This window comes from Oncorhynchus tshawytscha, linkage group LG16 (assembly GCF_018296145.1).
Source record: "Oncorhynchus tshawytscha isolate Ot180627B linkage group LG16, Otsh_v2.0, whole genome shotgun sequence".
In the NCBI taxonomy this organism is placed as follows: Eukaryota; Metazoa; Chordata; class Actinopteri; order Salmoniformes; family Salmonidae; genus Oncorhynchus; species Oncorhynchus tshawytscha.
In genome coordinates, this window is record NC_056444.1 from 71,070,810 (window position 1) to 71,087,108 (window position 16,299).

At 49.1% G+C, this 16,299-nt stretch overlaps 1 protein-coding gene across 1 annotated transcript in view; it reads right to left on the reverse strand.

The window, feature by feature from the left end:
* The window catches only part of LOC112216266 (membrane-associated guanylate kinase, WW and PDZ domain-containing protein 3-like), a 294,029-nt gene that overhangs the window by 76,427 nt on the left and 201,303 nt on the right, over positions 1-16,299 (reverse strand). The window contains exons 4-6 of the mRNA XM_042299572.1: positions 13,643-13,855; positions 3,758-3,935; positions 2,083-2,162 (exon numbers count right to left, since the gene is read on the reverse strand). Coding sequence (XP_042155506.1) covers positions 2,083-2,162; positions 3,758-3,935; positions 13,643-13,855 — 471 coding nt within the window. The remainder of the gene's footprint in view (positions 1-2,082; positions 2,163-3,757; positions 3,936-13,642; positions 13,856-16,299) is intronic.

Sequence of the window (16,299 nt, forward strand, 5' to 3'; positions counted from 1 at the left end):
AGACAGAGAGGGAGAGACAGAGAGGGAGAGACAGAGAGGGGAGAGACAGAGAGGGAGAGACAGAGATGGGAAAGGGGGAGAGGGAGAAACAGAGAGGGAGAGACAGAGAGGGGAAAGGGGAGAGACAGAGACAGAGGGGAAAGGGGGAGAGGGCGAGACAGAGAGGGGAGAGACAGAGAGGGGAGAGGAGGAGAGGGGAGAGGGAGAGACAGAGAGGGGAAAGGGGGAGAGGGAGAGACAGAGAGGGGAGAGACAGAGAGGGGAAAGGGGAGAGGGGAAAGGGGGAGAGACAGAGACAGAGAGGGGAAAGGGGAAGAGGGAGAGAAAGAGATGGGAGAGACAGAGAGGGGAGAGGAGGAGAGGGGGAGGGAGAGACAGAGAGGGGAGAGGGGGAGAGACAATGAGGGAGAGGGGGGAGAGGGAGAGACAGAGAGGGGAAAGGAGAGACAGAGAGGGAGAGACAGAGAGGGAGAGAGAGAGACGGAGAGACAGAGAGGGAGAGGGGGAGACAGAGAGGGAGAGAGAGAGAGGGAGAGACAGAGAGGGGAGAGGGAGAGACAGAGAGGGGATAGGGGGAGAGGGAGAGACAGAGAGGGGAGAGACAGAGAGGGAGAGACAGAGAGGGGAGAGGGGGAGAGGGAGAGACAGAGAGGGGAGGGGGAGAGGGAGAGACAAGGAGGGGAGAGGGGGAGAGGGAGAGACAGAGAGGGGAAAGGGGGAGAGGGAGAGACAGAGAGGGGAAAGGGGGAGAGACAGAGAGGGAAAGGGGGAGAGGGAGAGACAGAGAGGGGAAAGGGGAGAGACAGAGAGGGGAAAGGGGGAGAGGGAGAGACAGAGAGGGGAGAGGGGGAGAGGGAGAGACAAAGAGGGGAGAGGGAGAGACAGAGAGGGGAGAGAGAGTTGCAGAATACCTGACCACTGTGACTGACCCAAATTTAAGGAAAGCTTTGACTATGTACAGACTCAGTAAGCATAGCCTTGCTATTGAGAAAGGCTGCTGTAGGCAGACCTGGCTCTCAAGAGAAGACAGGCTTTGAACACACTGCCCACCAAATGAGGTGGAAACTGAGCTGCACTTCCTAACCTCCTGCCAAATGTATGACCATATTAGAGACATATTTCCTTCAGATTAAACAGATCCTCAAAGAATTCAAAAACAAACCCAATTTTGATAAACTCCCATATCTACTGGGTGAAATACGACAGTGTGCCATCACAGCAGCAACATTTGTGACCTGTTCCCACAAGAAAAGGGCAACCAGTGACGAACAAACACCATTGTAAATACAACCCATATTTATGTTTATTTATTTTCATTCACTATTTGCACATTGTTACAACACTGTATATAGACATAATATGACATTTGAAATGTCTTTACTCTTTAGGAACTTCTGTGAGTGTAATGTTTACTGTTCATTTCTATTGTTTATTTCATTTTTGTTTATTATCTACTTCGCTTTTCCATGCCAATAAAGCCCTTGAATTGAGAGAGCGAGAGAGAGAGGGGAGAGTGAGAGAGAACGTGTAGTTGGAAGCAAGGAAATGGAAGCAAGGAAATGTGTAGTTGTTATGCCCATGCTGAAAAAAATGTCTTGTCTTTTCCCAGCGGTGTGTAAGTGGAATCTGGAGTGAGTGCTGTCCTGTGACGAACACATGCAGGGGAAAAGAGTGCTTCACGCAAGAGGAGACTGTGGAATTGCCTTTTCAGAGATACAGCGCTGATGAGCTCTCCGCAGGTCTCCCACAAGCCATTAGGGACAGGGGCAGGCTGGGTCCTGCTTAGTGGTTTACTGTCTGTGTGTATGTGTGTTTGTCTATACTGTAGGTCACAAACTTAAGTGGCATAGGGGGTCTCCACTCATAATTACAGTATGTTTAATGTGGTGTATTCAGACCGTGGACAGTAATATGTGTGTGAGTGAGAGAGAGTAGTGAGGGTGAATGAGTGCATGTGAGTGAAATATTGCTACAAGATGCTTGTGTAAGAAAGATAAGTGCTACTACACCGTCTGTGTATGAGAACACGGTGTGTGTATGTGTGTGTGTGTGTGTGTGTGTGTGTGTGTGTGAGATTATCACCTCCATCCTCACACCTCTCCGGGGGCTTGGCCTTCTTGGCCAGCCTGGGGTCCAGCCAGGTAGTGGTCTTGGTGTTGTGACTGTGGAGACACAGAGGCACAACTTTACAAGCTGAACAAAAAGCCTCACAACACCACAACAACTAGGTGAAGTATAGCTAGCTATTCACCAGCCAGTATTTGGAAACAACTGTCCCCTCGCGCTCCCTAACCATTCGGCCAAAAATAAAGGGCCCTTCAAAAACACAAACTTATGTAATTATTTTGGAATCCAGTGGCTCTTTCAGGGAAAGAACAAAAGGAGCAGGTGCCGTTGCAGGAGGGATGGAGGTAGGGAGGGATGGAGGTAGGGAGGGATGGAGGTAGGGAGAGGTAGTCAGAACCGAATAGAGGCAGATAGGTCCTTTGATGGAGGAATGGAAGGAGGGATGGAGGAAAGGAGAGGGGAAAGGAGGGAAAGGTAGAGCCGAACACAGAGAGCCTCTGGGAGCATTTCATTTGCCGAATTGTCTCCTGTGAAGTGAGAATGGGCTATTGATTTTAGGCAGGCTACAGCACCTGGCCCTCTCTTCTGTAGGCTGTGTGAGCCACACAAACAGACTGACTGATAAGCAATGGAGGGAGAGGGAGAGGGAGAGGGAGAGGGAAAGGGAGAGGGAGAGGGAAAGGGAGAGGGAAAGGGAGAGGGAAAGGGAGAGGGAAAGGGAGAGGGAAAGGGAGAGGGAGAGGGAGAGGGAAAGGGAGATTTCAGAGGGAAAGGGAGAGTGAGAATGGGAAAGGCAGAGGGAGACCTGGGAAAGGTGAGAGGGAAAAACAGACTGAGAGGGAGCAATGGAGGGAGAGGGAAAGGGAGAGGGAGAGGGAAAGGGAGAGGGAAAGGGAAAGGGAAAGGGAGAGGGAGAGGGAAAGGAGAGGGAAAGGAGAGGGAGAGGGAGAGGGAGAGGGAAAGGGAGAGGGAAAGGGAGGGAGAGGGAGAGGGAGAGGGAAAGGAGAGGGAGAGGGAGAGGGAGAGGGAGGAGAGGGAGAGGGAAAGGGAGAGGGAGAGGGAGAGGGAAAGGGAGAGGGAGAGGGAAAGGGAAAGGGAGAGGGAGAGGGAAAGGGAGAGGGAAAGGGAGAGGAGAGGGAGAGGGAGAGGGAGAGGGAAAGGAGAGGGAGAGGGAGAGGGAGGGAGAGGGAGAGGGAGAGGGAAAGGGAGAGGAGAGGGAGGGAAAGGGAGAGGGAGAGGGAGAGGGAAAGGGAGAGGGAGAGGGAGAGGGAGAGGGAGAGGGGGAGAGGGAGAGGGAGAGGGAGAGGGAGAGGGAGAGGGAGAGGGAGAGGCCCAGTGCTTTAAGCCCAAGCCAAGTACCATCACATCAAACACAGGAAAACAATACAACTGTATTTTAGACGCCAGATGGGTTAAAATAATGAATAATTTCACAAATCCATAATTATAATAACAATAATACTATTGTTAACTTCTCCAAGTACTGTACTGCTACTGTACGTCTGAGCCGCAGAGAAACAAGTAGGATACTGTATGTAACAGTGTAACACAGACATTAGAGTGGAACAAACTATTCTCTGAACAAACAAATCTCAATGCTCTTTTTCAAAACTACCTCTCGCCACTTCTAGCATCTCCAACACCACGCTGGCACTGTACTGGAGTAGAGAACCAGAAGTCCAACACTTACTCTATGAAGTAAACCATGCCCGTCTCTGTGTAGGCCATCTCCCAGGTCTTGGGCAGCGGTTCCTGGCTCTCGTCACGTGGTAAGGTGCTCCAGGTCCGGAAGTCCACAGCCCCACTACTGGACTGGTTATAGCTGGGTACAGCCTTCCTCCACTCCTGTCCAGCCTTGTCCTTGTGCTCTGTGGCCATATCACAGGAGGGAGAGAAAGACAGGGGGAAGGAGAAGGGTGGTGAGCGTGTGGAGGCTGCATGGTGAGCATGTGGAGGCTGCATGGTGAGCGTGTGGAGGCCGGGTGGTGAGAGTGTGGAGGCTGGGTGGTGAGCGTGTGGAGGCTGGATGGTGAGAGTGTGGAGGCTGGGTGGTGAGAGTGTGGAGGCTGGGTGGTGATGGTGTGGAGGCTGGGTGGTGAGCGTGTGGAGGCTGGGTGGTGAGCGTGTGGAGGCTGGGTGGTCAGAGTGTGGAGGCTGGGTGGTGAGAGTGTGGAGGCTGGGTGGTGATGGTGTGGAGGCTGGGTGGTGATGGTGTGGAGGCTGGATGGTGAGAGGCTGGGTGTGGAGGCTGGGTGGTGAGAGGCTGTGGAGGCTGGGTGGTGATGGTGTGGAGGCTGGGTGGTGAGCGGTGAGCGTGGAGGCTGGGTGGTGAGAGTGTGGAGGCTGGGTAGTGAGCCCTGTGAGCTCCATGCATCTCTCTCTGCGGCTTCCCTGGACAGACTGACTGTAGGCTTTAGACTGTTACACACAGCAAAGAACAGGAGAGGGAGAGAGAGGGAGTAGAGAAAGGGAGAGGACAGAGAGAGAGAGAGAGAGAGGGGGGAGTAGAGAAAGGAGAGGACAGAGAGAGAGAGAGAGAGAGGGGAGTAGAGAAAGGAGAGGACAGAGAGAGAGAGAGAGAGAGGGGAGTAGAGAAAGGAGAGGACAGAGAGAGAGAGGGGAGTAGAGAAAGGGAGAGGACAGAGAGAGAGAGAGAAAGAGACGGAAGTGCAGCAAGTGTGCCACAGGATTTGCATGTCAGCAGTGATGTTCTGTAGAGCGAGAGGGTCAACGGCAACAAGGGCAGAGCTGACCAACACCACACTTCAGCCTTACCCAGCCCCTATTAGCATCACTAAACCTTGCCCTGTGAGAGTGTGTGTGTGTGTGTGTGTGTGTGCGTTTTGTGTGCGTGCATGCGCTCTTATCTGCAGGTTTGGATTTGCATGCCTCTGACCTAGCTCATTACTGTATTCAGAGTTGACTTCTGATCTGAAGGGAGAAAGAAAACTACCCATAAAAGAGGACGAGCTGTCAGAAGGAGAGTAAAGTGCATGACATGAAAGTTAAGTGATTTTCTTTACATAGGGTACTCATTCAATGGTTTTTCTTGATTTTCACTATTTTATACATTGTAGAATAATAATGAAGACGTCATTCAATATACACTATATATACAGAAGTATGTGGACACCCTTCAAATTAGTGGATTTGGCTACTTCAGCCACACCCGTTGCTGACAGGTGTATAAAATAGAGCACACAGCCATGAAATCTCCATAGACAAACATTGGCAGTAGAGTGGCCTTACTGAAGAGCTAAGTAACTTTCAACGTGGCACCGTCATATGACTTTTCCAATCAGTCAGTTCGTCAAATTTCTGAAGGTCAACTGTAAGTGCTGTTACTGTGAAGTCGAAACGTCTAGGAGCAACAACGGCTCAGTTGTGAATTGGTAGGCCATAAAATCTCACAGAACGGGACTGCAGAGTGCTGAAGCGCATAGCGTGTAAAAAACGTCTGTGCTCGGTTGCAACACTCATGTCAGCACAATAACTGTTCGTCGGGAGCTTCATGAAATGGGTTTCCATTGTTGTGTGTGCCCAAGGCTATAGTGATAGAGATGGTGTGCAGGGGAACAGCTCAGGTCTGCACGCCTTGCTAATGTGGCTCTCTGTTTGCACAGAAAATGGCCTGTCTAACTGTTCCTAGACCTGTGCTTCAGTCTCTTTTCCTATATTGGTAGAGCATGGTGCTTGGAAAGCCCGGGCCATGGGTTCGATTCCATCTGGTGTCACCCATATGAAAGATGTATGTATGCATGACTGTAAGGCGCATTGGATCATAGTGTCAGCTAAATGGCATATTTTAATTGGTATTATTGAGGAGTCAGAGTAAGAGCACTGATATAGGATCAGTTTGTCTTTTAGGTCATAATGAATAAGACTTTATGGACAGCGGGAACCTGATCCTAGATCAGTATACCTCCACTGAGACACTTTATGACTCTCTTACTGTTCTTAGAAATGTGTTTAGCAGCCCAGCCCTCAGGGCCTGCCCAAGGCCCCTCTGATATGCACATCTGCCTGATCACAACTGAGACATTAAATCAGGCAGAGAAAGTACAACCCAGGTGCCCAGCTTCAGGCAGGACCCTGGAATGGGTACAGGGTACAGTCATGGGCATGGGCTTAGGTCCATGGGACTAGACAGACTCACCATCTGACGGACGGGAGGGCTACATTGTCCTCTCTGTCATTGGCACCATGCGGACTCGGAACAGGGGAATGCCCTTTGGACGGAGCCAGAGAGAACCTCAGACCAAACAGGGGACAGCTGTGCTGTGGGAACAGAGAGGAGCTGCTGGAAGCACCCCAAGCCCAGAGGAGAGGCACACTACAGGGGAAGCCTGGAGGGCAAATGGGACAAGACCAGACGCTGCTCCAGGGATGGCGGGATGGGTCCCAATGTACCCAATCACTCTCTGTCTATCATATCGTCTACAGTATGTCCCCCATCTGATGTGCATAGCCTCCTCCATGGTACCACACTGGTCTCATCAATGGTCGCTGTATACACCACAGGGAACCTTTTCTTCAGAAAATGTTTTGGCCATGTTTGGAATCCATTATCTGGATAAGACTCCTTTCCTATATGCCCAGTTGGATGCTGCTTTTTCTCTACGAGCTGTGGCACTTGTGGTTTTTGTTTTTGTTTACAGTTCATGTGAGGATAATATCTCCAAGGGAAATAAAACAAGAACAAACTATATCCCTTTAACCAGGGATTTCTACATTATTGATCCAGCTAGATGGAGAACGACTTGACTTTGTAGAGTTTGTATTTAGAAGAGACCTTCTGTAAGGGACAGATGGATAATCCTGGGATGTCCCATTTGGGGGAAAGAGAGAATGAGGGTGATAGGTGGAGGGAATGAGGGTGATGGTGAGTGGAGGGAATGAGGGTGATGGTGGGTGGAGGGAATGAGGGTGATGGTGGGTGGAGGGAATGAGGGTGATGGTGGGTGGAGGGAATGAGGGTGATGGGTGGAGGGAATGAGGGTGATGGTGGGTGGAGGGAATGGGGGTGATGGGTGGAGGGAGTGAGGGTGATGGGTGGAGGGAATGAGGGTGATGTTGGGTGGAGGGAATGGGGGTGAGGGGAGGGGTGATGGGTGGAGGGAATGAGGGTGATGTTGGGTGGAGGGAGGGAATGAGGGTGATGGGTGGAGAATGAGGGTGATGGGGGTGGAGGGAATGGGGGTGATGGGTGGAGGGAATGAGGGTGATGGGTGGAGGGAATGAGGGTGATGGTGGGTGGAGGGAGGGAATGAGGGTGATGGGGGAGGGGGAATGAGGGTGATGGGGGAGGGAATGAGGGTGATGGTGGGTGGAGGGAGGGAATGAGGGTGATGGGTGAAGGGAATGAGGGTGATGGTGGGTGGAGGGAGGGAATGAGGGTGATGCGGTGGAGGGAATGAGGGTGATGGGTGGAGGGAATGAGGGTGATGGTGGGTGGAGGGAGGGAGGGAATGAGGGTGATGGGGGAGGGAATGAGGGTGATGGGGGAGGGAATGAGGGTGATGGAGGGAGGGAATAAGGGTGATGGGTGGAGGGAATGAGAGTGACGGTGGGTGGAGGGAGGGAATGAGGGTGATGGGTGGAGGGAATGAGGGTGATGGTGGGTGGAGGGAGGCAGGGAATGAGGGTGATGGGGGTGGAGGGAATGAGGGTGATGGTGGGTGGAGGGAGGGAATGAGGGTGATGGGGGAGGGAATGAGGGTGATGGTGGGTGGAGGGAGGGAATGAGGGTGATGGGGGGTGGAGGGAATGAGGGTGATGGTGGGTGGAGGGAGGGAATGAGGGTGATGGGGGTGGAGGGAATGAGGGTGATGGTGGGTGGAGGGAGGGAATTGGGGTGATGGGGGAGGGAATGAGGGTGATGGTGGGTGGAGGGAGGGAATGAGGGTGATGGGGGTGGAGGGAGGGAGGGAATGAGGGTGATGGGTGGAGGGAATGAGGGTGATGGTGGGTGGAGGGAGGGAGGGAATGAGGGTGATGGTGGAGGGAATGAGGGTGATGGTGGGTGGAGGGAGGGAATGAGGGTGATGGGGGTGGAGGGAATGAGGGTGATGGTGGGTGGAGGGAGGGAATGAGGGTGATGGGTGGAGGGAATGAGGGTGATAGGGGGTGGAAGGAGGGAATGAGGGTGATGGGGGGAGGGAATGAGGGTGATGGGGGGAGGGAATGAGGGTGATGGGGGGAGGGAATGAGGGTGATGGAAATAAAAGCCCTTTCTCTTTCTCATCCCTTTCTCTCATTTTGGGCAGCATGGGCAGCTGTTGTTGAGCCAGAACAAATGTATCTCAAAGTGAAAGAGTGAATGTTCATGCATATTAGGCGCCCTGGGATGTCGCCATTGGTTGTGATAAATTAGGGGCACTAGTTGCGTTCAAATCAAATCAAAGCAAATGTTATTAGTCACATTCGCCGAATACAACAGGTGTAGTAGACCTTACAGGGAAATGCTTACTTACGAGCACCTAACCGACAGTGCAGTTTAAAAAAATAAGGATACGAGATAAGAAATAAAACTAATTAAAGAGGAGCAGTAAAAAATAACATTATATACAGGGGGTGCCGGTACAGAGTCAATGTGCGGGGGCAATGGTTAGTTGAGGTAGTATGTACATGTAGGTAGAGTTAATTAAAGTGACTATGCATAGATAACAACAGAGAGTGGCAGTGGTGTGGAGAGGGGAGGGGGGGCAATGTGAATAGTCTGGGTAGGCATTTGACTAGATGTTCAGGAGTCTTATGGCTTGGGGGTAGAAGATGTTTAGAAGTCTCTTGGACCTAGACTTGGTGCTTCGGTACCGCTTGCCGTGCGGTAGCAGAGAGAACAGACTATGACTAGGGTGGCTGGATTCTTTGACAATTTTCAGGGCCTTCCTCTGACACTGCATGGTACAGAGGTCCTGGATGGCAGGAAGCTAGGCCCCAGTGATGTACTGGGCCGTTCGCACTACCCTCTGTAGTGCCTTGCAGTCGGAGGCCGAGCAGTTGCCATACCAGTCAGGATGCTCTTGATGGTTCAGCTGTAGAACATTTTGAGGATCTGAGGAAATGTTTCAGTCTCCTGAGGGGGAATAGGTTTTGTTGTGCCCGCTTCACGACAGTCATGCTGTGCTTGGACCATGTTAGTTTGTTGGTGATGTGGACACCAAGGAACTTGAAGCTCTCACCCTGCTCAACCGCAGCCCCGTCGATGAGAATGGGGACGTGCTCGGTCTTCTTTTTCCTGTAGTCCACAATCATATCCTTTGTCTTGATCACGTTGAGGGAGAGGTTGTTGTCCTGGTACTGTCTCGTTGTTGTCGGTGATCAGGCCTACCACTGTTGTGTCATCTGCAAATTTAATGATGGTGTTGGAGTCGTGCCTGGCCGTGCAGTTATGAGTGAACACGCACCCCTGAGGAGCCTCTTTGTTGAGGATCAGCGTGGCAGATATGTTGTTACCTACCCTTACCACCTGGGGGCGGCCCGTCAGGAAGTCCAGGATCCAGTTGCAGAGGGAGGTGTTTAGCCCCAGAGTCCTTAGGTTATTGATAAGCTTTGAGGACACTACGTTGTTGAAAGCTGAGCTGTAGTCAATGTAGTCATTCTCACATAGGTGTTCCTTCTGTCCAGGTGGGAAAGGTCAGTGTGGAGTGCAATAGAGACGGCATCATCATTGGATCTGTTGGGGTAGTATGCAAATTGGAGTGGTTCTAGGGTTTCTGAGATGATGGTGTTGATGTGAGCCATGACCAGCCTTTCAAAGCACTTCATGGCTACAGATGTGAGTGCTACAGGTCGGTAGTCATTTAGGCATGTTACCTTAGTGTTCTTGGGCACAGGCACTATGGTGGTCTGCTTAAAACATGTTGGTATTACAGACTTGGGAGAGGTTACAGACTGGGAGAGGTTGAAAAGGTCAGTGAAGACACTTGCTAGTTGGTCAGCGCATGCTCGCAGTACATGTCCTGGTAATCCATCTGGCCCTGCGGCCTTGTGAATGTTGACCTGTCTAAAGGTCTTACTCACATCGGCTGCAGAGAGCATGATCACACAGTCATCCGGTACAGCTGGTGCTCTTATGCATGTTTCAGTGTTATTTGCCTCAAAGTGAGCATAGAAGTAGTTTAGCTCGTCCGGTAGGCTCGTGTCACTGGGCAGCTCTTGGCTGTGCTTCCCTTTGTAGTCTGTAATGGTTTGCAGGCCCTACCACATCCGACGAACGTCAGAGCCGGTGTAGTACGACTCGATCTTCGTCCTATATTGATGCTTTGCCTGTTTGATGGTTCGTCGGTGGGCATAGCGGTATTTATTATTAGCTTCCGGGTTAGTGTCCCACTCCTTGAAAGCGGCCGCTCTAGCCTTTAGCTCAGTGCGGATGCTGCCTATAATCCATGGTTTCAGGTTGGGGAATGTATGTGTGGTCACTGTGGGGACGACGCCATTGATGCGTTTATTGATGAAACCAATGACAGATGAGGTGTACTCCTCAATGCCACTGGAGGAATCCCGGAACATATTCCAGTCTGTGATAGCAAAACAGTCCTGTAGCTTAGCATCTGCTTCATCTGACCACTTTTTTATTGATCTAGTCACTGATGCTTCCTGCTTGCTTGTAAGCAGGAATCCGGAGGATATACTTATGGTCAGATTTGCCAAATGGAGCGCGAGGGAGATCTTTGTATGCATCTCTGTGTGGAGTATAGGAGTTATTTTCCCTCAGGTTGCGCATTTAACATGTTGATAGAAATTAGGTAACTGATTTAAGTTTCCCTGCATTAAAATACCCGGCTACCAGAAGCGCCACCTCAGGGTGAGTGCTTTCTTGTTTGCTTATGGCGGAATACAGCTCATTCAGTGCTATCTTGGTGCCAGACTCTGACTGTGGTGGTATGTAAACAGCTTCAAAGAATATAGATGAGAACTCTCTCGGTAGGTAATGCGGTCTGCAGCTTATCATGAGAAACTCTACCTCAGGCGAGCAATGGCTCGAGACTTCCTTAGATATCGTGCACCAACTGTCGTTTACAAAAATACATAGACCGCCGCACCTCGTCTTACCAGATGCTGCTGTTCTATCCTGCCGGTACATCGTATAACCAGCCAGCTGTATGTTGATATTGTCGTCGTTCAGTCAGGACTCCGTGAAGCGTAAGATGTTACAGTTTTGAATGTCCCGTTGGTAGTTTAATCTTCCCAATAACTCGTCCATTTTTTTGTCCAAAGATGGCATGTTTGCGAGCAGAATTGAGTGGAGTGGGGTTCGATCGCCTCCTAGTCCTCAGAAGACAGCCCGCCCTCTGACCTCTCTTTCTCCACCTCCTCTTCACGCAGATCACTGGGGTCGGGGTCTGTTCCCGAGGGAGCTGTTTATTGGGATCGTCAGAGTCGTGAAAGAAGAAAAAGGATTCTGCTAGTCCGTGGTGAGTAATCGCAGTCCTGATGTCTCAAAGTTATTTTCGGTCATAAGAGACAATAGCGGCAACATTATGTACAAAAATAATAAAAAAATTAATTACGAACAAATAAAATCAAAGTTTATTTGTCACCGTGCGCCGAATACAACAGGTGTAGAGACCTTACAGTGAAATGCTTATTTACAGGCTCTAACCAATGGCGCGGAAAAAAGGTATGTGTGTGTGTGTAGGTAAGTAAAGAAATAAAACAACAGTTAAAAGACATTTGAAAAAAGAGTAGCAAGGCTATATACAGACACCTGTTAGTTAGGCTTATTGAGGTAATACAGTGAGGGAAAAAAGTATTTGATCTCCTGCTGATTTTGTACATTTGCCCACTGACAAAGAAATGATCAGTCTATAATTTTAATGGTAGGTTGATTTGAACAGTGAGAGACAGAATAACAACAAAACAATCCAGAAAAACACATGTCAAAAATGTTATAAATTGATTTGCCTTTTAATGAGGGAAATAAGTATTTGTCCCCATCTCAATCAGAAAGATTTCTGGCTCCCATGTGTCTTTTATACAGGTAACGAGCTGAGATTAGGAGCACACTCTTAAAGGGAGTGCTCCTAATCTCAGTTTGTTACCTGTATAAAAGACACCTGTCCAAAGAAGCAATCAATCAGATTCCAAACTCTCCACCATGGCCAAGACCAAAGAGCTCTCCAAGGATGTCAGGGACAAGATTGTATACCTACACAAGGCTGGAATGGGCTACAAGACCATCGCCAAGCAGCTTGGTGAGAAGGTGACAGTTGGTGCAATTATTCGCAAATGGAAGAAACACAAAAGTACTGTCAATCTCCCTCGGCCTGGGGCTCCATGCAAGATCTCACCTCGTGGAGTTGCAATGATCATGAGAACGGTGAGGAATCAGCCCAGAACTACATGGGAGGATCTTGTCAATGATCTAAAGGCAGCTGTGACCATAGTCACCAAGAAAACAATTGGTAACACACTATGCCGTGAAGGACTGAAATCCTGCAGCGCCCGCAAGGTCCCCCTGCTCAAGAAAGCACATATACATGCCCGTCTGAAGTTTGCCAATGAACATCTGAATGATTCAGAGGACAACTGGGTGAAAGTGTTGTGGTCAAATGAGACCAAAATGGAGCTCTTTGGCATCAACTCAACTCGCCGTGTTTGGAGGAGGAGGAATGTTGCCTAGGACCCCAAGAACACCATCCCCCGCTGTCAAGCATGGAGGTGGAAACATTATGCTTTGGGGGTGTTTTTCTGCTAAGGGGAAAGGACAACTTCACCGCATCAAAGGGACGATGGACGTTGCCATGTACCGTCAAATCTTGGGTGAGAACCTCCTTCCCTCAGCCAGGGCATTGGAAATGGGTCGTGGATGGGTATTCCAGCATGACAATGACCCAAAACACACGGCCAAGGCAACAAAGGAGTGGCTCAAGAAGAAGCACATTAAGGTCCTGGAGTGGCCTAGCCAGTCTCCTGACCTTAATCCCATAGAAAATCTGTGGAGGGAGCTGAAGGTTTGAATTGCCAAACGTCAGCCTCGAAACCTTAATGACTTGGAGAAGATCTGCAAAGAGGAGTGGGACAAAATCCCTCCTGAGATGTGTGCAAACCTGGTGGCCAACTACAAGAAACGTCTGACCTGTGATTGCCAACAAGGGTTTTGCCACCAAGGACTAAATTATGTTTTGCAGAGGGGTCAAATACTTATTTCCCTCATTAAAATGCAAATCAATTTATACAATTTTTCACATGCATTTTTCGGGATTTGGTTGTTGTTATTCTGTCTCTCACTGTTCAAATAAACCTACCATTACAATTATAGACTGATCATTTCTTTGTCAGTGGGCAAACGTACAAAATCAGCAGGGATCAAATACTTTTTTCCCTCAGTGTATGTACATGTAGGTATGGTTAAAGTGACTATGCATATATGATGAACAGAGAGTAACAGAAGCGTAAAAACGCAGATAAAGGAAGAAAAAACACAATCGGTTGGGGGCACGTAAAACATCTGCCTTCTGCTCCGGCGCCATTTTAACTACCAACAATATCAATGTAGTTGATGATCCGTTTGAGGCAGTTTGTGGGAGAGGATGGGAACATGTTGCAGGACAACATGGACAGGACATCTTACCTGTGAGTCCGTTGACCAGGGGAGACCTCTCTCTCTCCTCCTCGTCCTCCTCCTCGGGGGCTGCACTGTCCTTCCTGTCCATCTTGCTGACAGAGGTGGTGCGTTTCCTCTGGACCTCTGTATCAAACTCCTCATCAAACAGCACCTGATCTACCAGGTCAGGCTGCACCGGGCTGGGCTCCGCTGGGGGCTTGGGCGTCCCGTAGTAGTTCCCTGGTAGAGAACACACACAGCCGTGTCAATAGAAACAGTCAGTAACCTGGTAGAGAACACACACAGCCGTGTCAATAGAAACAGTCAGTAACCTGGTAGAGAACACACACAGCCGTGTCAATAGAAACAGTCAGTAACCTGGTAGAGAACACACACAGCCGTGTCAATAGAAACAGTCAGTAACCTGATAGAGAACACACACAGCCGTGTCAATAGAAACAGTCAGTAACCTGGTAGAGAACACACACAGCCGTGTCAATAGAAACAGTCAGTAACCTGGTAGAGAACACATACAGCCGTGTCAATAGAAACAGTCAGTAACCTGGTAGAGAACACACACAGCCGTGTCAATAGAAACAGTCAGTAACCTGATAGAGAACACACACAGCCGTGTCAATAGAAACAGTCAGTAACCTGATAGAGAACACACACAGCCGTGTCAATAGAAACAGTCAGTAACCTGGTAGAGAACACACACAGCCGTGTCAATAGAAACAGTCAGTAACCTGATAGAGAACACACACAGCCGTGTCAATAGAAACAGTCAGTAACCTGGTAGAGAACACACACAGCCGTGTCAATAGAAACAGTCAGTAACCTGGTAGAGAACACATACAGCCGTGTCAATAGAAACAGTCAGTAACCTGGTAGAGAACACACACAGCCGTGTCAATAGAAACAGTCAGTAACCTGATAGAGAACACACACAGCCGTGTCAATAGAAACAGTCAGTAACCTGATAGAGAACACACACAGCTGTGTCAATAAAAACAGTCAGTAACCTGATAGAGAACACACACAGCTGTGTCAATAGAAACAGTCAGTAACCTGATAGAGAACACACACAGCCGTGTCAATAGAAACAGTCAGTAACCTGGTTGAGAACACACACAGCCGTGTCAATAGAAACAGTCAGTAACCTGGTAGAGAACACACACAGCCGTGTCAATAGAAACAGTCAGTAACCTGGTAGAGAACACACACAGCCGTGTCAATAGAAACAGTCAGTAACCTGGTAGAGAACACACACAGCCGTGTCAATAGAAACAGTCAGTAACCTGGTAGAGAACACACACAGCCGTGTCAATAGAAACAGTCAGTAACCTGATAGAGAACACACACAGCCGTGTCAATAGAAACAGTCAGTAACCTGGTAGAGAACACACACAGCCGTGTCAATAGAAACAGTCAGTAACCTGGTAGAGAACACACACAGCCGTGTCAATAGAAACAGTCAGTAACCTGGTAGAGAACACACACAGCCGTGTCAATAGAAACAGTCAGTAACCTGATAGAGAACACACACAGCCGTGTCAATAGAAACAGTCAGTAACCTGATAGAGAACACACACAGCCGTGTCAATAGAAACAGTCAGTAACCTGGTAGAGAACACACACAGCCGTGTCAATAGAAACAGTCAGTAACCTGATAGAGAACACACACAGCTGTGTCAATAGAAACAGTCAGTAACCTGGTAGAGAACACACACAGCCGTGTCAATAGAAACAGTCAGTAACCTGGTAGAGAACACATACAGCCGTGTCAATAGAAACAGTCAGTAACCTGGTAGAGAACACACACAGCCGTGTCAATAGAAACAGTCAGTAACCTGATAGAGAACACACACAGCCGTGTCAATAGAAACAGTCAGTAACCTGATAGAGAACACACACAGCTGTGTCAATAAAAACAGTCAGTAACCTGATAGAGAACACACACAGCTGTGTCAATAGAAACAGTCAGTAACCTGATAGAGAACACACACAGCCGTGTCAATAGAAACAGTCAGTAACCTGGTTGAGAACACACACAGCCGTGTCAATAGAAACAGTCAGTAACCTGGTAGAGAACACACACAGCCGTGTCAATAGAAACAGTCAGTAACCTGGTAGAGAACACACACAGCTGTGTAGATAGAAACAGTCAGTAACCTGATAGAGAACACACACAGCCGTGTCAATAGAAACAGTCAGTAACCTGGTAGAGAACACACACAGCCGTGTCAATAGAAACAGTCAGTAACCTGGTAGAGAACACACACAGCCGTGTCAATAGAAACAGTCAGTAACCTGGTAGAGAACACACACAGCTGTGTCAATAGAAACAGTCAGTAACCTGGTAGAGAACACACACAGCCGTGTCAATAGAAACAGTCAGTAACCTGGTAGAGAACACATACAGCTGTGTCAATAGAAACAGTCAGTAACCTGGTAGAGAACACACACAGCTGTGTCAATAGAAACAGTCAGTAACCTGGTAGAGAACACACACAGCTGTGTCAATAGAAACAGTCAGTAACCTGGTAGAGAACACACACAGCCGTGTCAATAGAAACAGTCAGTAACCTGGTAGAGAACACACACAGCTGTGTCAATAGAAACAGTCAGTAACCTGATAGAGAACACACACAGCCGTGTCAATAGAAACAGTCAGTAACCTGGTA